Source organism: Stylophora pistillata, chromosome 2 (genome assembly GCF_964205215.1).
Source record: "Stylophora pistillata chromosome 2, jaStyPist1.2, whole genome shotgun sequence".
Classification (NCBI taxonomy): Eukaryota; Metazoa; Cnidaria; class Anthozoa; order Scleractinia; family Pocilloporidae; genus Stylophora; species Stylophora pistillata.
The window spans coordinates 50,798,974-50,822,417 of record NC_142520.1 but is presented as its reverse complement, the minus strand read 5'-3'; the positions used below and the strand labels follow the sequence as shown (position 1 = coordinate 50,822,417).

Here is a 23,444-nt window from a genome sequence, read left to right as displayed (position 1 = left end):
AGATGTCTTGTCGGTAGTAAGGGAAAAACGAGATCGATTTATCATAACAGAAGAATGATCTAGGTGGAAGCGAAGAGGCTTAGTTTCGCGGCGACAGCGTTTCTGTTTGGGGCTGGTGGTGGGTGGGTTAGTAGAGTTATGAATGTAATGCGTATTATCAGATGATGTGTCGTTATGACTAAAGTTAGAGAGGACTCGGTCTTTACCTTTAGGGCTATTGCGGCTAATGAAGCGGCAGATAGGAGCATTCTTTTTGTCACGTCTCCAAATCTCCAACATCATCAAAAAACACTGGCATCTACTGCAGTCTTCTAACCGCTGCTAAAAAGCTTTTCCTCAGCTGCCAGTTGTCGCCTTCAGACGCTCCCCCAACCTTCGCGACACATTAGTAACAGCCAAACTCCCCTCTAATTCTACCACTTCCCATCCTCAACTCCCCCCCGGCTCTTTCCGTTGTGGTAGAAACTGCGTTACTTGCCCCTACATCTCTGACGGTCTTACTAACTATACCTTTTTTTCTACCGGCGAAACACGTCCCATTAAATCTCACTTGACCTGTGACACTAAAAACCTTATCTACTTAATTCAGTGTAACCGCTGCAACTTAAAATACATAGGAGAAACTAAACGACGTTTAAAAGACCGTTTTAATGAAAACCGCCGCACCATTGATAAACCTAACTCTAAGTCTAAACCTACTACAGCGGCAGAACACTTCATTTCCTCTCCTAACCACTCTGCTCACGACATGGAGCTAATCGCCATCGAAAAAGTGTTTTCCAAGAGAGACTCGATACGCAAGGCCAGGGAAGCCTTTTTAATTTCAAGAGGCAACACTATTTATCCAGATGGCCTTCACGCTCGCGAAGAAATGTATTAGTTTCTAGTTATTTATCCAATTTACCTTACTTCATTTCTATTTTTGCTCACTATTTCTATTTTTATTGTTATCTCATTGTCAATCAAATTAGTTTTACATATTTCCGCTGTTACATCATAGAGCTATCTACGAAGCATCACCCCAATTCTCTGTTAATTCGCACTGCACCTGAAGAAGGCTGGTTTGGCCAGCCGAAATATAGTGCTCCGTCTTAAATTTACTTACCTACGTTGTATCGGTCTTGCCTCTATATTTATATTTCACATTCGTTATTTTGGGCCGATCAGATCATCGCTAATCCAACGTACAAGAGTAGGAGTATCGTCCACGGTTGCCTGCTGAACATTTCACAATTATAAAAGCGCTTAATTTATCAAAGTGACGCCAACCTTTCGGAACGATTTCAAGCCTCCTCTGTTTATACCTGGGACTCTTATAATTCTCGTTCCCAGAGTCCTTTTTACTCTCTTCAAATGGCTCTGGGATTGTACGATTCTAATGTGTTTCGTTAAACCGTCAAAGGGGCGTTACTGAGGGAGTTAAATTGTCGCCATAGCAACCATCGTTTGTAAACGACGTCAGCATACTATCAGAGGTAAGGTTAGAAACAAAGGATCCGTTAGCTAAATCTCGTGTTCTTTTCTCGGCTGCCTCAAAACTTCTCTCTAACGGAGGTGTTCCCAAAGAAGTCACTGTTTTAATGGAGTCTCGCTTCCCCTCTTGAGTCGAAGCGTTGATTTTGACCACATCCATCTGAACACACTTTCTTTTCTTTTCAGAGGAATACTGCAGCATTATAAGATGTTCTTCGCCTTTCTCAACGTCAAACAACAATCGTACAGAACACTTTCCTAGGGCTCCTAAATGATGCCTAAATTTCACCAACGCAAATATCACCAGCACCTCTACTAAAAGGGCTAGAAAGCAGAAGCCAATGGTTACAGCCAGAGCCAGAAAAAGGCCGCTTAAATTCAAGACACTGAGTCTCTTAGCGATCGAAGAAGAGCACATCTGTTCATCAAAGTACATCTTTTCCAGCATGTCAATGGTCCCGTTTTGATTCATTTCGAAGATAACTTTGTTGATCTCTTCCAGCCAAGGAGAATCTTTAGGCATAGCGATTCCTAACCCAAAGGTGTAGAAATTTGGTCCAGCCAATCCAAAATGGCAATTCGCAATCTTGTTGTTGGCCTTTCTCAATGATAGATAATCGTCGACGAAACCATCGATTTCACTGTCAAGAAAATAAAGAATCGCTTCATTTTAGCAATAGTTCTGGCTGCGTTAAAAGTTGGGAAAACTGGGTCGGGTGTACGTAACGAGGTTGCAGACACACAGTGTTCGACAAATCTCTTGTTTTAAATTTAACTCACATAGCACTTACCCGTTTTCAAGTCTGTTTATTCCTTCAGTGAAACTGCTCAGCAGATTCTTTTTGATGTTGGTCTCGTATAATTGCTGGATATCATCATTTATATGGTTTCTGAAATACGCCTCAGAATAGGAACCTTTCAGAATACCAAGCTGAAACCCAGCCGGTGGATGAAAGGAAGTGTCTATCAACTAGAAAATAAATCGATGAAGAATGCATTATGAGTTGATGAGAATATTCAGAAAGAGACACAGTGTACTCTAGTCAAAAAGTCCAGAGCCTAACCAAGGGCAGGCTAAGCGACATCTTCTCAGCATCAAAGAGTCAAGAAGAGAAAATGGAAAACTAAAACCCGGGTAAATAATAGAGATAATCCTCGTTGGGATACAATCATGGTGAAATTATTTGCACCGACTCTTTCGTGCAAATGATTAGGCGAAGTTCATCACGCCCAAAATCTACTATTTTGTGAAATGATAAACTGTTAATTTGCTTCACGAATTGAAGATTTTACGCTATACAAAAAGAAAAACAACAACAACAACAACGACTAAGATTTAACAGACCTTGGGGTCTGTGATTCCATCAATTGGCAAGGTATAGTGATCCTGAACCAAAAAAGCCATTAAGTTAGCACAATATGTGTTAGCAAGGATCAAAGCCACAGACGCGTATACTGTGGACACACATCGTGCGCTGATACTGCGAGGGGTCCTCTCTGCTCCAATGTCTTTGCTGAATGCCACGCCCCAAACATAGCTCATGGCGTCTGCAGTAACAAAAATTACAACAGCGTTCTCTATTTAAGAAGTCCTTAACTGCGTGTCACTCCACTCCCCTCTCCTCTCCTCTCAGTGATAGTGACGTAATAGAGCCAAAACTGTACAACCCTTGGGACCCTGCTTGCTGGCGATACAGGTCGTGGATCTCAAATTTACTTAATTTTAATTTCATCGTCCATTGAATTAGGGTTGGTTCAGAGTACAGATGAAACGTCCGTTAGAATCAAACTCTAGTTGAATGGTCGCTTAATAATACACAGTGTCCGCTTAATAAAGGTTTCCTTAAAACAAGGATAAAAAGTCAGACACTGCGTCTCCTAGCTCCTAGCGATGAGAAATTGTTTCTGAGGTGTAATAATAAATTTTTCTTTAAAACAGTAATAAAAAGTCAAAGACACTGTAATATTTTAAGTCATTCGAATCCTGTTTCTAATGTTGACGAAGCAAAAGTCCATTTTCCCTCTCTAGTTGTGGGGTAGGTACTGTTTTACATTACCTAGCCGCCTCCCACTGGCGGTCGCAGCTAACTAATAAGAGTGAAAAAGGAATGACAATCTCAAACTTTAAGAGCGGTTATTGGTCACAAACCTAACATCGTAAATCCATTCTCGTCAGTCTTCTTAAAAGTACGATGATGACCTGTTGGACTTTTTCTATCCAGCCACCAGACTACCAGTAAAATGAGGTTACATGTTCCCAATATGGCCACCCACAAGTAGACACTAAACGGCTGTAACCAAGAGTGCAAAGCATTACCTGCGTGAAAAGCACAGTATAATGTACCGTGGAAAATGAGGTCAGCAATCGAAAGTGATGCCCTAATCGTGTAGTTTCCGATACTTAAAAACCCTGCCCCGATCCAGCACGCCAGTCTCCGGCTTGGACAACTAGGCAGCTTGCACTGTGGACAAATTGGCGGTCAACTAGCTCGGTCAGGGTAACTCAATAGGGAAGGGGGGAGGCATGTACCGTTGAGACCAACTAAATGATTCTGACTCACGTAGGTAGCGGTTATTTGCAGAATATCCTCCGGTTTCCCTTGCATTTAGCAAGTATGAATTATACTTCTAGTTGGAGAATCCGTTATGTGAGTAAGCTGTCTAAATCAAATAAGAACAACCCATTGATCTCGCGTTGAGGCTAAAACTCGGAATTGAGGATTTGCATTCCACCAATCTAGCGATTGAACTATCATTGAAGATCTTGAATAACGCGTCTCAGCTGTGGCAAAGGTCACTCACCATTTTTAAGCGGTCCATCTTTCTTCACTAGGATATTCAGCGCAAGAGGAAGATATGGAATTGAATATGAGATTTCTTTTGACCTTCTCCCAGTCATCACCAAGTCTAAGGCCAAATCACCTCTTCCCGAAACCAATTCGTCCATAACTCCGTTCCACTTTCCCGTCTCCTCATCAATAGTGCCGTACTGACCGTCGGAAACGAGGTAAATCTCGGGAACGAAGCCAAGCTGTTGTTCAAGAGTTCTCAACAAGTCGATGGAAAATCCAAAGCAACAAAGCTGGACAACTCCTGTGTCTGTTTTGTTCCAACACATGTAGCCTCTCTTCATGCACGAAACGTTACTCTCTGAAGTGTCCAGTGGCGTCTCGGAATCTACCCAGGACGGATACGAAACCACAGGAACCCGCACAATGGGTCTTGGAGTTGTAACACTTGGGGAAATGTGATATCCATTTGGAGTGAGAAATGTCTCTAATGCCGTTCCTGAATATGTCCTTAGACCCACAGATATCCAATGTTTGTCTCCAGAAACATCTTCTTGTAGATTAAAAATACTCATGGTAGCAAATGGTCCTTTAGATAGATTAGGATCTTCGAGTAAGGACGACTTCCCTGGGAAGAAAGTGTCTTTCAGTTTCCTAATTCAAGAAACAGATTTATTTTACAAACTAGGATTGGTGAATAAAGTTTAAAAGGTGCGTGAATGAGAAGAGCAGAAGAAGGAGGAGGAGGAACGACAAAGAGGGAGTTGCGTAGTGTTAAGATGGGCAAGGTGCCCTAACCCTAACCCTGGATAGAGCGCTGGACTGTTGTGCGGAAGGTCGAGAGTTCGAGCCCCAGCCGGACCAACACTCAAGGTCTTAAATCAAGTGAGAAGAATATACCACCTTTCTATATCAAGAAATGGTTAGATACTCTAGTCTTATCGGATAGGGACGAATAAATGGAGGTCCCATCTCCTGCAGGGTTAGGGGTAGGAGACGTTAATTTCCCACGCACAAGATTACTGTGTGATTATTATTATTATTATTATTATGGATGTCCTCCCCTGGGGTGGTTGCTGGGTGGGAATTGGTCCTGAAAAGCCCCCATGGGGAGTGGCAATTAACCTATGTATGTATGTATGCAAAAGAGAGGAGGAAGTGGAAGGAAAAGAGAGACGAAGAGTAGGAAAAGGAGGGAGAAAGAGAAGGAAAGAGGAAGAGAAAGAAGTAGGAGGAAGAGGAGAAAGGGAAGTAGGGGAGGAGGAAAGAGGAGGATATGGAAAAGGGGAAAATGAGCAGGAAGGAGTAGACGGAGATGAAGGATGGGAAAAAGGAGGAGGAATAGACAAATGGAAGAAAGGAGGTGTTGTAGGGTGAGGAGGAGAAGCAATTTGAAGGGGCAGAGAACGAAGAAAGGGAAAGAAGATGAAAGAAAAGGAGAAGAAGAGTGAAACGGAGGTGGGGACAGAGCGATAGAGAGGAGGAGTGGGAATGAGAGAGAGAGAGAGAAAAAGAAAGAATAGTACAAAGAAAAAGAAGAAGTAAAGGAATGGAACGGGAAGGACAGGGATAGGGAGGTGAATGAGGAGATGAAAGGGAGGAATGGAAAGAAGAAGGGGTGGAGCGAGAAGGACGTGGAGGACGAGGAGGTATGAAATGGCGAATTCGTTACATACGTGAGCTTTCTCAAAGTTCTACCTACTTCTTCAACTTTTGTGCCGTCTGGAAGTCTATTTTTTTATCAGACTGATCAATTGATATGTGTCCCTCAGCTGTGTTAGCGACGGTGGAGGTTACCGACTTTGTTATCAACCGAAACACATCGTACAGAGCATCCTCCATAAAGTCATGTTGTAGAATTTTCCAAGGAGATATCCTGATAAAACCGGTGGGTAGTACTTCGTTGTCCGATACCCCAAGTGTAGTAATGTCTGTCAGCACCCACGAAGCTTTGAGGTGACTGACACCTTGAGCTTGGATTATTCGGAACAAATCATCATTGTATGTGTCGCGAACGTGGACAATGACTGCATCACTTTGGTTATTCATGACCATTTTGATATGAGATTCTAGCTCAGTGGTATTTTCATTTCCAGACAGCCACGCTACATGTAGAATATTCCATTTCAATTCTCTTGAGGATATCAGTAGTGCATCCGAGAAAACTCTCCCTTCCAAGTCAGTGGAAAGTACAAAGCTAAGTGTGCGCCAACCCATTTTTTGTACCAGATCTCGGATGGTACAAGCGTAGTGTATCATCGATGGGGATGCTACTCTGGTAAAATAAGCTGGATTTTCCTGTTATTAAAAATAATCACTGTCAATTAATTAATTAAATGTAGACGCCTGCAATTTCTTTAAATTAACTCTAACAATTGGTGTCGACTGCAATTTCTAGATACAACATTTTCGGAGCTTTTTTCAGCTCCACAACAGTTAGCGCAATGCATTTCCGAATAAGGTGATTCGGAATATGAAACGATAACTGGGGTTGAGTAAAACGATCAGAACACAATGAATGCAATATTCAGAGTTGAAAATTTAATAATTCGAGTTAATCTGTCGCAGTGTTAGAATTCAAATATATTTTCTCAGCCCCAGTTTAAAGTATACGCAAAATGATCGGAATTAATATATTATATAATAATAATAATAATGATAACGATAATGGTATGATAATTATAAATAATAATAATAACAATATATTTATTGATGTAGCGCAAATTCAACATATGTTTTCCAATGCGCTATACAATCCTAAAAATACCTAAAAACAAATAAATACAAAACTATGTGATAGGCTAAAAGTAATAGAAAAAGGTTATTGGAAGTTGTAAAATATAAAACCTTGATTTAAATATGCGATCCTAAAAAGAGGAGTCTTGAGCTTTTTCTTGAAAATATTAAGACTCTGCTCCTCTCTTATCTCTATTGGCAAGGAGTTCCAGAGACATAGGGCAGCAGCAGCAAATGCATGGTCCCCGAGAGTTGGCAAGGTTCTTTTAGCTAATAGTGCTATTGGCATTGTGTTGTTAGATCGTAGTCCATACTTGGAGTTCTGTTTAAGACAGACTAAATGCTGTTGCTGTTCCAAGAATATGCCTTATAGGTCATAAGGATTATCTTAAAGCCAATTCCAAGCTTAACATTTAACCAATGAAGTTCTGTTAACAAAGGGTAATGGGACAATATCTGGGTGTTCTATATACCAGCCTTGCGGCCGCATTTTGAAATTTGAACGCGTCGCATTTAAGATATAAGACAATTAGGTTATCCATACAATTACAATAGTCGAGGCGGCTCGTAACGAACGCATGTATCAAATTCTCCGTGATTACTTGACAAAAGAATTTTCTTATCCTGCTGATATTATGGAGTTAAAAGAAACCTGCTTTACAAGTTTTTGTAACATGCATGCTCATTATAAAGTTGGCACCAAACCAGGCACCCACGTTTCTAATTGCGTCTGTCTGGGGGATAAACAGGAGTCTCCTACAGCCAAGTTATCAATATCCACCTCCACAGAAACACAGAAGTGTCACTTAAGGGCCGACCATTTAACTCTTGAGAGGGGGGGGCGGGAGGGGTGATTTTGAAAAAACATTTCCTGCAAGCGCTTGTTGGAAGAAAAAAAATTGCATGCAGCCCAAATGTAACAGAAAAAAAAGAGCATTTAAAACGGAAAAAATATCCTGCCCAGCAGATTGCTAGAAAAAAATTTCTTGATGACCAGAAATCTCCCACCCCCCCCCCCTCAAAAGTGAAATGGTCGGCCCCTTACTCCATGCGGGGGTTACTCAGGAAGTGTTTGGAGAAAGTTCTGTTATATTAGCTGATACGTTGTTCGTATAAAATCATACGCGTGGGCGCGTAGCCGGTAAATGTTTATGGTCTCTAGTGGTGATGTGGTCTGTATGCAGTACTAAACAGAACTTGCTCTAACGTAACCATGACAAACCAATTATTGATATTTTTTCCGCGTTAAAACTAAGCAGCTGAAATTTCAACTGAGTACTTGAACTAGAAAATTTCCGACTGATCGCATTTATATACGTTTTTATTTCATCATTTTGGTTTTTTTTTTTTTTTTATTAAATACAATTTATCACATTTACTTGATATACCCATATGCCATGTCAGGGTAAAACTGTAAACTAAAATTGCGATTTAAATAAAGATAAAATATCCTTTTTGACGCCGATGGCAATGTGTCAGCAATTAATGTCAATTTCGATTCTATCCGCTGAGGAACATCACTTTTGATACAATGGTCGCTAAAGAAATTACGAGGGAACGTTTTGTATACAGCAAAAAATCTTTAATGGATTTCAAGAATTTTGTTGAGGAAATAATAAAACTCTAAATGCAAAGGAAAACAAAAACAAGGGTTTGAGTAAATTTAACTAATTCGTTGTTTGACATTTTGTAAGAAGCAAATGTAAGTAAGCCAAGGATTGATCTAGACTCGCTTCTTATCAGTGCGTATAACAAAGGTTCCTGTGATTGTGAGAAATTTTCGGGAAAAGAAATGCAATGTAATAAAATTGAAATGATTTGTTTATCTGTGATGCAGTACTTGAGGTAATTTTCCTTCAAAGTAAACCAAAATGTTGGAAGTTCTTGGAAATTAATTTTATCAGACGAAGCGCAGCTGTATTCCCAAGCGCTTTAACCAAAACAAGCATTCTTCACATCGAAAATAAACACCTTCTGTCTTTTTAGAAAAAATTATTACATATCTCTTTATAAAAGTGGCTTTGTGAAAGATTTAACTGTGCAGACACAGCAAAGCTCAGAAAGCGGGGAAATTCAAAGACAAATACGATATCAATTTCATCGGAACAAATCGGTAAGAGCACAATGGAATAATACGACGTTTTAAATAAAAATATCTCTCATTGGATCTAATACGCAATATAATAAAAGAAAACAGCAGCACTTCTTACCTGTGTTCTAGACATTTCGTTCGTTTGGAAAAGACCAACTGTTAGAACATTTGAACTTTCCAGGATGGAAGACAAAATCATTTCATGACTCGAAATGTGAACGAAAATTGCCACGTGCAGCGAACTCGATTGGTTGTAATTTAAACCCATCTCTCGATTTAAGCCCAATATATCAGATATCAATCTGTTGTACTTGATAAGCTTAAAACTTAAATCTGAAGAATTTTTATGGTCATCGATATAACGCTGCATAGCATTTTGTACAATTTTAGTTAGATCAGAATTCTGTTCCTCGAGGAAGATGTCCGCCTCAATTACCAGGTTTTGGCTTCCAAGCAAGCTGCAAATGGCGCAGGCAATTAGTCCACATACAAAAAGTAATTTTTCCAATTGCAAGTTTAACCTCTGCATATTATTTTCCGGATCCTTGGTGATTTATGGCTCTTCAGGTTCGAACACGAGGGTTTTCGGGGATAGTTTACATGGTAAAAATTTTTGACGCCAGTGAATTTGGTCTCTGCGCGACAACAATGATTTAACAAATAATTAAAGTCACGATTTTGATGAAGGCCTGAAAATTGAAAGATTCCCATTGGTTAAGCAAGTAGAGTAGGTAATATTGCTTCGCAGGTGGTATCAACATTTAAGAAAGTCTCTATTACGTCTTTTTGTAATACGTCCATGTCAAAACAAATCAATAGGAAAAAAAATCTAGTCATCAAAAGTATCAAAATAGCCCCAATCTGTTAAAAAGTAGAAGCCAAAATTAATTAGCTACCTTAAACGTAACCCCGATCGGGAATTGTGCCGAATTGTAGCATTTAGTAAAGTTGATTTGTGTCTCTGAAAACGTCATTTTGCTTAACTCATCGATATTGATGCAGCATAGTACCTTTCAAAGTCTTCATTCGCAAGTGAAAAATACAAGTTCATCTGCATTGCGATAGTAAATCAATAAAGAAGTGCTCCGTATGTAGATATGAAAATAAATACCCAGATGCCAGTGTTTGCAAAGAAAGATATTTGATTCAAAATTTCAAGAGAATATGCTTCGGTTTCAAATAAAGCCTGTCCGTATAGACAGTCCGCCATAGAAAAATGAGAGCTGAAAGAGACGACTAGGACCGCAGTTACTCCTAGCTTTTTGCTAATAACTGGTTATTCCTGCTCATTCCGTTCGAAGACGCAGCAAAAAATAAACACGCGCTAAAAATTTTCTATGACAGCGACTGTAATATTATACATTTATATTCAACTTTTATTAATTTGCCTTTATTGATTCCGAGAAAAGGAGCTGCTCTTTACAGGTGTGTAGAGTAAGTAAAGTAATCAAAGACAGTTAAAATGCCTTGAACACAGAAGAAAAGCGAAAGTTTCTGTTTACATTCATGTTGTCAAGACAGTGGTTGCTAAGTTACGAAAGGCAGGAGGACCCAAGAGCCCTATACAGTCTGATGATTTCGTCGCACGTGACTGTCATGTGCTGCATGTGACGCAAATGCATCCCCACAATGCTTGCACTTGAAGGGCTTCTCGCCGCTGTGTAGACGGATGTGCGTGCGCAGTATGGAGGAGGCAGTGAAGGCTTTGGTACAATAGGGACACTTGTAAGGCCGTTCGCCGCTGTGAACTCGTGCGTGTTTGTTGAGGCTTGAAGACTGGGAGAATCTTTTGCCGCATTGCGCACACTGGTGTGGACGGTGTTTCTCATGAACGTGGAGTATGTGGATGCGGAGACGATCGCGCTTCTCAAAGGAGCGGTTACACAGAGTGCAGGAGAACTTCCGGTCACCGAAATCGACGCAGCTAGTGTATTTAAGGTGACGGTCGCGGTAGTATTTGTAAGAGAAAACTTTGCCACAACCATGACAGGGATAACTTGAATCATCTGCAATGAAGAATTTGACAACTTCATTAACCATTTTCAGTTTTCAGAAGCTCTAACCTTGATCGGATCGGAAAGTATTATTCTCTAATTCTAAACCTCAGTCTTTTTAAAGGCGTTTGCAAGTTGAGGATTGCCCAGTACGCTGCGTCAAGTCACTTCAATTTCCTTTGTTTATCTACTTTGTACTTGGAGCCAAACAAATTTCCAGAGAGGGGGGGAGGGAGGGGTGTTCAAAGAGGGAAGGAGGGAGGGGGAAAGCGGGACTCGACATATCTCCATGAAACGTTCGAGGCTTTTAAGTCCCAAGGTTGTTTGGTTTAGAACACCGAGTGATTTCACTCTCTGACTGTCAGATCAGAACATCGGATCAGCAAAATATCAAATTAAAAACCAAGACTAATGACAGCTTAGAGGATCTTAATGCAGATGGCTTTTACGGCTAACGGTTGGTTTCCTTCTTTGTGATAAAAAATTCTTTTTCGGCTAACTTTTTCTACGACTAACGGTTAAAAATTGTTAATTTTTATGCCTAATGGCTTAGTGTTTTGGCTGTTTTACGGCCAAAGTTTCGCCTCACTGAGACCTTTGACGTACCAACTCGCGTTTTCGCACATTAGGCAGTTTGACTGTTTTTAATTTAAAAATTTCTTTTGATTGTCTTTTGTTGCCTTGGTTTTACGACGTCTAATGCTTCACTCACAATCTGATCCACTCTTTATTCCCAGGGGTATTCCCATGAACATGCGATACCCTTCACCGTACCACACTTTCAGTTCCTCCCCCTCCGTTATAAGATGTGTGGCCTCGTAATATAAAACGTGTTCTTCCTGTATTAATTGCAGGTTTTGCTCGACTGGATGGTAAGCGCAATCAACGAACTTCATCCAGTTTTTTGGATTTGCAGCTCCATCGATGAAATAGCCAAGGCGACCCTCGATAAATATCTAGAGTGTTGTAAGATATAGCATGGTAAGTTAATTTTGCTATCTCAAAACGTCAAATGTCATAAATCAAGGTGTCAAAAAATTTATAAGTTCTTTTTAACTAGATAACTGAAAAATTCCAAATTTACCGTGGCCGGCTGAAATATGCAACCAGTTTGTAGAAACGAGCGCAAAATCGGGGCGAATGTTGAATAAATAAATTGGGAGCTGAGAGACTAGTCTATTTTAATCCGCCCGGTCACTGAATTGTTTCCACCCACTGAGAATTTTGGGGTTTTGCAACGTAAAGTATACAAAAGAAGTAAAAAAAGTCCCAAGGAAAAGCTTATGACTTTCAAACAACTCACCTCCCACAAGAACTCACTTTGAACAAAGCCTTTTTGCTCTAAACAGACAATGCTTCCTGTGTATGGCCCAAAGCGCAATCCTTTCCTGATAGGAAGCTGACCACAGAAAACGCCATACCGCAGGCTTCCAGGGGTGGCGACTTCAAACAACTGTAAATCATGTGGTAGAGCTTGCCTTGAAAGCCAGCCTGAAAAATTTAGAAATATCGACTAAGTTGAAATTGTAAATTGGCCTGAAAAATGTTTGTTTGTAAATTTAATCCTTTCAGCCTCTGGCTTGTTATTTAAAACCTTCCTGCATGTTCTACCTACGAGAGTTGACGCGCCATGAGTAAACGGTTGGCAAAGGCGGTTTGTGGTCAAAGAAAAAATTTTTAATTTCAAAATGTTACATGCATCTTTATCGTTTACCAGAGCAGTAAGTAATCGCAACTAATACATATGAATCATTCAGTTTTTGTCGCACACCCAAGGATTGCGAAACATTGCAGTTTCACGTACTTTCATTTCCGTTCTTGCTAGCTTCCTTGTTGTACAGCGCCACCTTAAGATGTTCTCGGGAAAAGTTGAAGCGAATTTTAGAGCTCTTATTCGTCATGGTCTTCCCTATGAGGGATCCTTCCTGAAAGAAGAAAGAGAAGTATCATTTAAAAAAGCGTGTAGGCAGCAAATCGAAAGATGATTATGAAAAAGCTGACTTCGTTCTTTACGAAATTTAAACATATCTATCCATCCGAAAATCCTCATATTGAACGACACTCTCTTTTTTCCTGCTACGAAATGTCTTTTTGGCGATTCGTAGAAGTAACAATACGACAAGACAAATAAAATGAAGAAATATGTACATGTAAAAATGGATTATAAACTATCTATATAAATTAAAGAATTAAAATGAATTTTTGTATAACTTGAAGCAACAAAACTATTCTAGTTAAATGCATTTGAAAGGTCAAAAGGTTTACTATGTTTGGAAGAACTTACCTTCCTTGAAATGTCAAGCCGGTTTAACCACCCTTGTCAGACGACTCTAGTAAGAGTAAACAAGGGCGCTTGTAACCCGTTACTTTATAAATTACCCCTCAACTTCTGTCATTCAAATTCATTTATCATAGAAGGCTCTATTTCAACTAATGACCTTTAAAAAACAAAAGTTTAAATCCAAAGTAAATTTAGCATATCACCCGGCTTTTTTTCTTTTACTGATGGGATCAACATTTGGTTTAATTTACAAGGGTGTTAATTTATACGTCATCAAGGCTTTAGTTTATAGCGATCCAAAAAGAATGAAAGATTAATTTTAAAGAAGACCGTATGTCCCTATCTGCCCCTTTTGCTAATTAAATTGTGGGGTTTGCTATTCAAGGGCGCCATTGTAATCCAAAATTAAAGTACTGTATTAGAAGAAGGTTTTATCAAATGATCTTTGATGCAGGAAGAACTTTAATGCTTGCAAGAAGTTGAGAAATTGTTAAATCCCCTTTTTGTTTACTTTATCCTACCATGTAGTCCTTGATGAAAAGAACTTTATCAAGTTTAATCCTTTTGTCCATGTATTTTCTCATTAATTAATTAGAATTAACACAGTACTACAGGATTGGTTTACAGTTTTCATTAACAACGGAAAATGCAGAGGAAATTTAGCCAAACCTTCCCTTCTCAAACCTTCGAATTCACTTCTCAAACCGGAAACTTCTCAAGAATACGAACATTATAAAATTGATTTAATATGTCTACTGTCTCGTCATGTCTATTGTCTCGTCATGAGCATAAAACAAAGTAAAAAAAAAGTAAAGTTCCCAACACGAACATTGAACTCCTAAGAACATTACGGTGAGCTTGGTCAACACCTGCATTGTGTATGTGCGGAGTTTCCGAAGGTCACTCGCACACAGAGAAGTATGCGTTCTTATTTTTATTGTATGTAATTTTTTTCTCCGAAGTAAATCGCACACTTGTCGTGTTTATTTGAATCGCCTGCCTAGGTCCACTGGCGATATAGCTAGAAAGTCGAAAAATGCAGGGAATGAAATTATAAATTCAGCAAATCGTCAGCGGTTGAGCGTGGTCTGCCGTCCCTTAATGACAACGGTATACGTCATCACAGTGGTTAGAATAATATGGACTCACGAGGCGCAGCCCATTTCACACGAACGTACACTCTCTTGGACGGATAATAATATGAATGATATATAACAAATGCCCATTTAATCAGGAATCTCTTCTTACAGGAATCATTTTACAGTACATTTTTTTCCAACTAACAAATTATATCGCATAAAACTTCTACTTCTTAGTCACTAACCATACTGCTTTGCTTTATTCTAAAGAATGTTTTCTTCTTTTAGCTCTAAGACCGAATCGATGGGCTACTATCACAACGTTACTCCTAACACAAAAACCTAACGCACTTGTCGTGTGAAAAGATAATAATGGCATTGTTACCATTTCCCGTTTTAGTCTTTCACTTATTTTGACCGAAGCAATATTTTTCCATAACTTCTAAGAGCCTGTCGCCAGAAAAATCGACCAGCTTAGCATTTATTTGTTCGACAAAACATTTATCATTGGTCAAATATCTATAGTGAGGTTTCTCTGAAAGAAGAATTTCTTTGATGCATTGGGCAATCTCCTCCACTTTCTGAATGATTGACGGGCCGAGTGCCTCCTTTATGTAGTCAAACCAATTCTTCATCAGTTGTAGCGTTTTTTGGTCAGCGGTGGAGGAATCGAAGTTGTTTATGTTGCCGACGAACGCGGTGCCAACAGGTCCGGGCTCCACCAATGAGATACTGAAGGAGGGAAAGAAATGACAGAGGAAATAAATGAGTGCTTTCCATTTGACCGAAAATTCCTAATTGAATGCCCGGATGTAAGCCATTCTTCAGATGACCGTCAGTTGACTGCTGATCGATAGTTATAACATAACCAAAGTAAAGCGCGCGCTCTGATTGGTCAATTTAGCGTCCCCCATTTGCCCATGGGTGTACGCTGCTGACGTGAGCAAATGCAAAGACTATTTTTCCGCGCGCGCTTGTTTTTTTCTGGTCGCGTAAGATTTGTTAAATAAAAGGGAACTCTTTAGCTACAATGTATCAATGTTATGTTATAAAACAAATGGTAAACACCACAGCGTACACTATTGAGTTATGGATACACTTGGGAGGTTTTCTAAGAACTCAAGAAGCTAGAGTCGCTCTCAGCTATCGCCTCGAGCGACTCTTACGCTTCTTTCGTGCTTAGCAACCTCCCGCGTGCATCCATAACTCATTAGTGTACGCTGTGGTGTTTACCATTTGTTAATTATGATACATTTCTTGGTATGAATTTGAAAAATTAGGAGATTTGCAATTTCCCCTTCCTCTCCCCGAAAGAGATAGTGACCCATCTCACCGGACCCCTTCCGCCACTTTCTTGTAATTCGTCAAGTTTTCCTGACACTTTCACAATATACATTTCTCCTGGTGGGAGAGAAGCACTGTCCTACCCATGAACACATTTCAATGCTCTAAGCGGGGTTAGAACCCAGGCCTTTCAATGCAGAGGTACGTGTGCTAAACATTATAGGCCACTGTTTGCCCCAGCTCAAAGTTGAAAAAACAATTTTCAAATGGCATAGTGCTGAGCCTGTTTTACTGAGCGACTCTCTCACTCAAATTGCAATATGTCATTGTAAAAAAAAAAAAAAGATCCTTACTTGATTTTGAACTGCCTTAACACAGGTGCCAGTGACTCTGTGAGTCCTCCCAGAGCAAACTTTGAAGCGCAGTAAATGTCGTTAAATGGTCCGCCTAACTCCCCAGCCATGCTACTGACGTTCACAATGTAGCCGCTTTCTCTCGCTTTCATGCTAGGGAGTACGGCCTGGATCAAACGAAGAGCTCCGAAAAAATTCACTTCAAATAATTGTTTGACCTGATCCATAGGCATACACTCCAGTACACCGACACAACCAACACCAGCATTGTTTACTGAAAACGAAACACAAAATGGACAGAGAGTGAAACATGAAAGATCTCAACCCGTGTACCGTCTGCTAGAAGATTGAATTGTGCCCCTCTCCCTCCCTGGGGAAAAATAAATGAATACCTAATCGCAGACTAGAAAGGTCTAAGCAGGCTAGCCTGAGTACCAATCCTTTCTGCTACCTTTCCATCGAATGGGGATGGGGGCATGTGGCGAAAACGAGCGAAAAAAAAAGCAAGGAGCGGGGAAGGGAGGGAAAGGCTGGTTCAGAGCCGATCGAAGCTGAATCAGGCGCAGGGATACACAATTTCTGGCCATATCAAGACGATAAGGCGAGAAAAAATGATTACATTTAAGACTAATTTTATGTAACTCAGTGCAGTGGTCGGTCTAAGATGATTTGATTGATATGTGAATCTCCCCTATGGGGAGTGGTCAATTAACATATGTACCTATATATGTATGTAACTTTGCTTGAAAGCTGTTTTAGGAGTGCGCAATGTCACGCTGACTCAAAGGGGTTCGCATAAAGCTTGTCATTATGTATATTTTGTATTTGCATTAACCTTTCTACTCATTTTTGATGTTATTTTTCATTTCATTTTTCATGGTTTTCTATCTGAATTATTGACAATCTGAGGTTTCTTCTTATGTGGCAATGCACTCTTAGATGTCGTGACAAGAAGTTTCTTTTTTACCAACAACTTAATAAGTAATCCGGCTTTTCTCGATCACAAACAAGCTTTGTCATTGTGAATGCATCATTGATTTCTGGTCAGTATTTGTTCGGACTATTTATTATTCGGATATGCAAATCTTTTTTACCTCTCATTGCAATTGCGATATCGGTTTCATCTGCAGCCACTCTGAAATCAAGTTAATCTTGCGAAATGAACAGTGGTGGTGGCATAAACATGTAAGCAAGCGTACGATTATTACTTTTTCGGCGGAGCTTTCGATACTGCGCAGAGTTTTTTCATGACTGCTCCCTGTGAAAATAATATGATCTGAAATGGGGCGTGAATTCACACAATACAATAAAGTGTGATATATCTGAGGTGTGCAGATTTCTTAACTCGTATACATCAATGTTACCTCGAAATTCACTTACCAAGGTCATCGATTTTTCCTTCTTGAGCAATTATCTCCTCAACGGCACTTTTGACAGATTCGTCAGAGCTCACATCCATGGCTTTGATAAACAATGTATCGCCAAGTGCGTCCTTTCCTTCGCTCTCTAGGGCCGTCTTTTTGTCCAGGTTTCTCATCGTAGCATACACCTTAAACCTTTTTTCAGGATCTTTGGCTAAAAGCACAGCGGTTTCCAGACCTATGCCAGTGGAGCAACCCGAGATTAAAACCACGCGAGGTGAAGCCATTGCTGCGATCGTTCGTTCGTTCGTTCGTTCGTTCGTTTGTTCGTTCCTCTGTGACTGCATGCGCCTTTAATGTTCATCGAGGCGTTGCGTGGGCGAAGTGTTTAGTAGTCAGTCACACAAAGTATAGATTGAAGATTCTATCGAGCAATCAAAAGCAGCTGGTATGACACAGCAATACAATTTCTGTTCACTCATTCGAAGTGTGACGTAAATAAGAGCGCAGGATTTCTAGAGCTAGGCAGCAGTGAAATTTCGAAGTCACGTAATCGGAAATTTTATTACAACAACTGAATGCTTGCGGATACTAATGCAAAAACTGCAGAATACAAGTGCGAGGTAACCTGCTCGAGCTAGTAAGGACGAGAGATGGGTTACCTGTCAATAAATATAGAGGCAAGACCAAGACCACGTGGATAAGTTTTAAACGGAGCACTATATTTCGGCTGGTCAAACCAGCCTTCTTCAGTGCAGTGGGAATTGATATAGAATTAAGGTGGTACTTAGATAGCTGTATGATGTAATAGCGGAAATACGTAAAACTAATTTGATTGACAATGAGATAATAATAAAAAAATAGAAATAGTAAATAAAAATAGAAGTAAAGTGGGTTAAATTGAATAAATTAAACAACCCTAAGTAAGGGGCCGACCGTTCAACTTTTGAGAGGGGGGGGGGTAGTGGGTGATTTCTGGTCATCAAGAAATTTTTCTTTTAGCAATCTGCTGGGCAGGATTTTTTTTCCGTTCTAAATGCTCTTTTTATTCGGTTTCATTTGGGCTGCATGAATTTTTTTTCTTCCGGCAACCGCTTGCAGGAAATTTTTTTTCAAAATCACCCACCCCACCCCCCCTCTCAAGAGTTAAATGGTCGGCCCCTAAGAATAGTAAAATGAAAAATACTAATACATTTCTTTGCGACCGTTGTATTAAGGCCATCGGGATAAATAGTCGAGTCTTGCCTCCTGACCCTGGCCTTGCGGATCGAGTTTCTCTTGGAAAACACTTTTTCGATGGCGATGAGCTCCAAGTCGTAAGCGGAGTAATAGGTTTAGATTTAGGTTTATCAATGGTACGGCGGTGTTCATTAAAACGGTCTTTTAAACGTCGTTTAGTTTCTCCTATGTATCGGAAGTTACAGCGGTTACATTGAATCAAGTAGATAAGGTTTTTAGTGTCACAAGTCAAGTGAGATTTAATAGTACGTGTTTCGCCGGTAGAAAAAGAGGTATAGTTAGGAAGTCCGTCAGAGATGTAGGGAAAAGGAGCGCATTTACTACCACAACTGAAAGAGCCGGGGGGGGGGGAGTTGAGGATGGGAAGTGGTAGAACTGGAGGGGAGTATGGCTGTAACTAATGTGTCGCGAACATTTCACAGTTATCTGTCAGCACTAAATCAAGTTCAGTAACTTTCCGGGTGAACTTGAAACCCAAGTCTATTTCCGGTTGCTCTGGAGCGATTTACTTCCGGTCACCTATTACGATCATTTTCTCTCTTTTGTTTAGCCCAGAGGCCAAGTATCGTGTTTAAATGGCGTTGCCAAGGATCGTCTTAATCTCAGGCTGTTCAACTGGCATCGGCCTTCACACTGCCCTACATTTAGCCAAAGATGCCGACAAATGTTTCAAGGTGTACGCAACCATGAGAAATCTGGAGAAAAAGACCTTTGTGGAAGAGGACTGGAAAGGAAAGACTCGGCGAAACCCTGATAATCAAATGCATGGATGTAAGTTCTGATGAATCTGTGAAAAGCGTCGTTGAAGCGATCATTACAAAGGAGGGAAAGATTGATGTTTTTGGTAAGTGAAGAGAAAACTGAAACGCATAGCAGTTTTGGAACAACGAATCAAGTTGTATTTGAATATTTTTGGTGATATTGCACGATGAAGAAGTAAATGATAGCCGAATTGCGGAATTGTGATCAGATAAACGAAAAACGATCAGTTTCTCAAATACTGGGTTAACGTCGATGATCCATAATAAAATCAACGTACTTCTCCAGTTTTTTGGATTTGCAGCTCCATCAATGAAGGTGACCCTCGAAAAATATCTAGAGTGTTGTAAGATATAGCATGGTAAGTTAATGTTGCTATCTCAAAACGTCAAATGTCATAAATTAAGGTGTCAAAAAAATTTATAAGTTTTTTTTAAATTGATAACTGAAAAATTCCAAATTTACTGCAGCTGAAATATGCAACCAGTTTGTAGAAACGAGCGCAAAATGAGGGCGAATGTTAAATAAATAAATTGGGAGGGGAGGGAGGGGTGGGGGCTGAGAGCCTAGTTTATTTTAATTCGCCCGGTTACTGAATTGTCTCCACCCGCTGAGAATTTTGGAGTTTTGCAACGTAAATTATACAAAAGAAGTAAAAAAAAGTACCAAAGAGAAGCTTGTGACTTTGAAATAACGCACTTCCCACAAGAACTCGCTTTAAACAGAGCCTTTTAGCTCTAAACAGACAAGGCTTCCCGTGTATGGCCCAAAGCGCAGTCGACCTTTCCTGATAGGAAGCTGACCACAGAAAACGCAATACAGCAGGCTTCCATGCATGGGTGGCGACTTTAAACAACTGTAAATCATGTGGTAGAGCTTGCCTTGAAAACCAGCCTGAAAAATTTAGTAATAACAACTAAGTTGAAATTGTAAATTGGCCTGAAAAATGTCCACAGGCGTTATGGTTGGAAAGTCGAAAAAAGCAGGGAATGAAATTAAAAATTCAGCAAATCGTTAACGGTTGAACGTGGTCTGCCGTCTCTTAACGACGACGATATACGTCATCACCTGTACCGTGGCAAAATAATGTGGACTCACGAAGTGCAACCCACTTTGCATGCACGTACACTCTCTTGGACGGAAAATAATATGAATGACATATAACAATTGCAAGTACCCTTTTAATCAGAAATCTCTTGTTGCAGGAATCACTTTACAGCACATTTTTTTCCAACTAACAATTATATCACATAAAACTTCTACTTCTTAGTCACTAACCATACTGCTTTGCTTTATTCTAAATCAACTTTTTCTTCTTTTTTGTTCTAAGATCGAGTCGGTGGGCTACTATCACAACGTTACTCCTAGCACAAAACCTAACGCACTTGTCGTGTGAAAAGATAATAAAGGCATTGTTGCGATTTCCCGTTTCAGTCTTTCACTTATTTTGACCGACACAGTATTTTCCCATCATTTCTAAGAGCCTATCGCCAGAAAAATCGACCAGCTTAGCACTCATTTGTTCGACAAAACATTTATCATTGGTCAAATACCTATAGTGAGGTTTCTCTGAAAGGAGAATTTCTTTGATGCATTGGGCAATCTCCTCCCCTTTCTGAATGACTGACGGGCCGAGTGCCTCCTTTGTGTAGTCAAACCAATTCTTCATCAGTTGTAGCGTTTTTTGGTCAACGGTGGAGCAATCAAAGTTGTATAAGTTACCGACGAACGCAGTTCCAACAGGTCCGGGCTCCACCAATGAGACACTGAAGGAGGAAAAGAAATGACAGAGGAAATAAATGAGTGCTTTTCATTTGACCGAAAATTCCGACCTTAATGTCCAGAAATAGGCCATTCTTCGGATGACCGTCAGTCGAGTGCTGATCGATAGTTCTGATACATTTCTTAGTAAGAATTTGAAGAAATAGAATATATGCAATTTCCCCTTCCTCTCCCTGGAGGAGATAGTGATCCATCTCACCTTACCCCCTCCCCACCTTCTTGTAATTTGTCAAGTTTTCCTGACACTTTCACCTTATACCTTTCTCCTGGGGGGGGGGGGGGGGAAGAGAGGCACTGTCCTGCCCAAGAACACAATTCAGTGCTTTAGGCGAGGTTAGAACCCAGGCCTTTCAATGCAGAGATACGTGTGCTAAACATTAGGCCACTGTTTGCCCCAGCTCAAAGTTAAACAAACAGTTTTCAACAAATATATATTTGTATAATAAATAATCATTATTATATATTACTGTTTTCCCCAGCTCAGAGTTGAACAAACAGTTTTCAAATGGTATAATTGTCACCTTGTCTTACTGAGCCACTCTCACTCAAATTGCAAAATGTCATTGCAAAAAAAAAAGATGCTTACTTGATTTTGAGCTGCCTTAACACAGGTGCCAGTGACTCTGTGAGTCCTCCCAGAGCAAACTTTGACGCGCTGTAAATTTCGTTAAATGGTCCGCCCAACTCCCCTGCCATGCTACTGACGTTTACAATGCAGCCGCTTTCTCTCGCTTTCATGCTAGGGAGTACGGCCTGGATCAAACGAAGAGCTCCGAAAAAATTCACTTCAAATAATTGTTTAACCTGATCCATAGGCATACACTCCAGTATACCGGCACAACCAACACCAGCATTGTTTACTGGAAACGAAACAGAAAATGGACAGAGAGTGAAACATGAAAGATCTCAACCCGTGTATAGTTTGCTATAAGATTCAATGGTACTCCTCGCCCTCCCTGGGAGAAAAATAAAATGAATACCTAATCGGAGACTAGAATTAGAAAGGTCTATGCAGGCTAGCCTAAGTACTAATCCATTCTGCTACCTTCCCATCGAGTAGGGATGAGGGCATGGGGCGGAAACGAACGAAAAAAGCAAGGAGCGGGTAAGGGGGCGGGGGAAGGTGAGAAGTACAATTACGACCTGGCCATACATAGCTCTGTCATCGAGACACTGCCATCTATCAAAATACTTGGCGTTGAACTTGATAGCATGCATCTTTCAAGGATCACATTACTAAAGAGCTTCAAAAGTTATACACTAAAAGTGGCGCACTCAGGAGAATAAGGCGTTTTGTCCCTGGCAATGTTGTGTTAAGACTCAATAAAACTTTCATTCTCCCTCATTTTGAATACTGTTGCCCCCTCTTTCTTGGAGTGGGGAAAGTGCAAGGGAATCGGCTAGAAGATGCCAACTATTATATTCTTAGGTCACTGCTAGGTTATTGCAAATCTACCCTTATGATGAATTGTTGCGAATCTTGAATATGGAAGTGTTAGACCAGAGAAGGAAACAACAATCTCATATTCTGTTATATAAATGCTTGCATAACGACGGTCCAAAGTATATCAGAGATTTTTTTAGTTTTAGGGAAACTATGTACAATCGGAGAGGAACCGGCATTAATTTGTGCGCGCCTAAATTTAATTGAAATTTTATGAAAAAATCTTTCACTTATATGTGTGCGCAGCTATGAAATGGATTACCTACAAGTGTGAAACTGGCCAATAATATAAACCTATTTAAGAAACTATTGCGAACATTGAAACTTTAGCTGCTTCACCATTTTATACTTGTATTTAGTGTGACTCAGAATTCATTGTATAAACTTAATTTTAATGGTAATTTTAAGTTATTTAAGTTAATGCTTCACTATTTTATAGCGACTCTGAATTTTATTGTAGAAACTTAAAATTCAATGTTAGTTTTAAATTATTGCACTTTCTAATCTACTAGGTTTTGACCGTATGTATTGTCACGAACTTCTTGTCACGAACTTCTTGTCACGAACTTCTTGTCACGAACTTCTTGTCACGAACTTCTTGTCACGACATCTTAGAGTGCATTGCCAGATAAAAAGAAACGGAGCAATTGCAGAGTACCCGGCCACCTTCCTCCACAATGTATCGCCAAGTGCGTCCTTTCCTTCGCTCTCTAGGGCCGTCTTTTTGTCCAGGTTTCTCATCGTAGCATACACCTTAAACCGTTTCTCAGGATCTTTG

General features: G+C 40.1%; 4 protein-coding genes across 4 annotated transcripts; all 4 read right to left on the bottom strand.

The window, feature by feature from the left end:
• Positions 1-638: 638 nt before the first annotated feature.
• LOC111328640 (glutamate receptor ionotropic, NMDA 1) lies at positions 639-9,749 on the bottom strand. The gene is made up of 7 exons (XM_022933119.2): positions 9,209-9,749; positions 5,965-6,560; positions 4,276-4,916; positions 3,623-3,790; positions 2,819-3,021; positions 2,265-2,443; positions 639-2,114 (listed from the first exon to the last, which is right to left on the bottom strand). Exons 1-7 carry the CDS (start codon positions 9,617-9,619, stop codon positions 1,397-1,399), a joined length of 2,916 nt encoding a protein of 971 aa, XP_022788854.2. The 5' UTR covers positions 9,620-9,749; the 3' UTR covers positions 639-1,396.
• A 726-nt stretch (positions 9,750-10,475) lies between these two features.
• On the bottom strand, positions 10,476-14,442 carry LOC111328623 (PR domain zinc finger protein 14-like). The gene is made up of 5 exons (XM_088748337.1): positions 13,369-14,442; positions 12,889-13,009; positions 12,388-12,575; positions 11,797-12,040; positions 10,476-11,096 (listed from the first exon to the last, which is right to left on the bottom strand). Exons 2-5 carry the CDS (start codon positions 12,983-12,985, stop codon positions 10,651-10,653), a joined length of 975 nt encoding a protein of 324 aa, XP_088604463.1. The 5' UTR covers positions 12,986-13,009; positions 13,369-14,442; the 3' UTR covers positions 10,476-10,650.
• Positions 14,443-14,575: 133 nt separating this feature from the next.
• Positions 14,576-17,976, bottom strand: LOC111328638 (retinol dehydrogenase 8). The gene is made up of 3 exons (XM_022933117.2): positions 17,462-17,976; positions 16,082-16,355; positions 14,576-15,176 (listed from the first exon to the last, which is right to left on the bottom strand). Exons 1-3 carry the CDS (start codon positions 17,787-17,789, stop codon positions 14,849-14,851), a joined length of 930 nt encoding a protein of 309 aa, XP_022788852.2. The 5' UTR covers positions 17,790-17,976; the 3' UTR covers positions 14,576-14,848.
• Positions 17,977-18,700: 724 nt separating this feature from the next.
• On the bottom strand, positions 18,701-22,120 carry LOC148740162 (retinol dehydrogenase 8-like). The gene is made up of 3 exons (XM_088748340.1): positions 21,809-22,120; positions 20,994-21,206; positions 18,701-20,334 (listed from the first exon to the last, which is right to left on the bottom strand). The coding sequence occupies exons 1-3, from the start codon at positions 22,039-22,041 to the stop codon at positions 20,304-20,306; spliced, it is 477 nt and encodes a 158-aa protein (XP_088604466.1). The 5' UTR covers positions 22,042-22,120; the 3' UTR covers positions 18,701-20,303.
• Between the last annotated feature and the right edge of the window lie 1,324 nt (positions 22,121-23,444).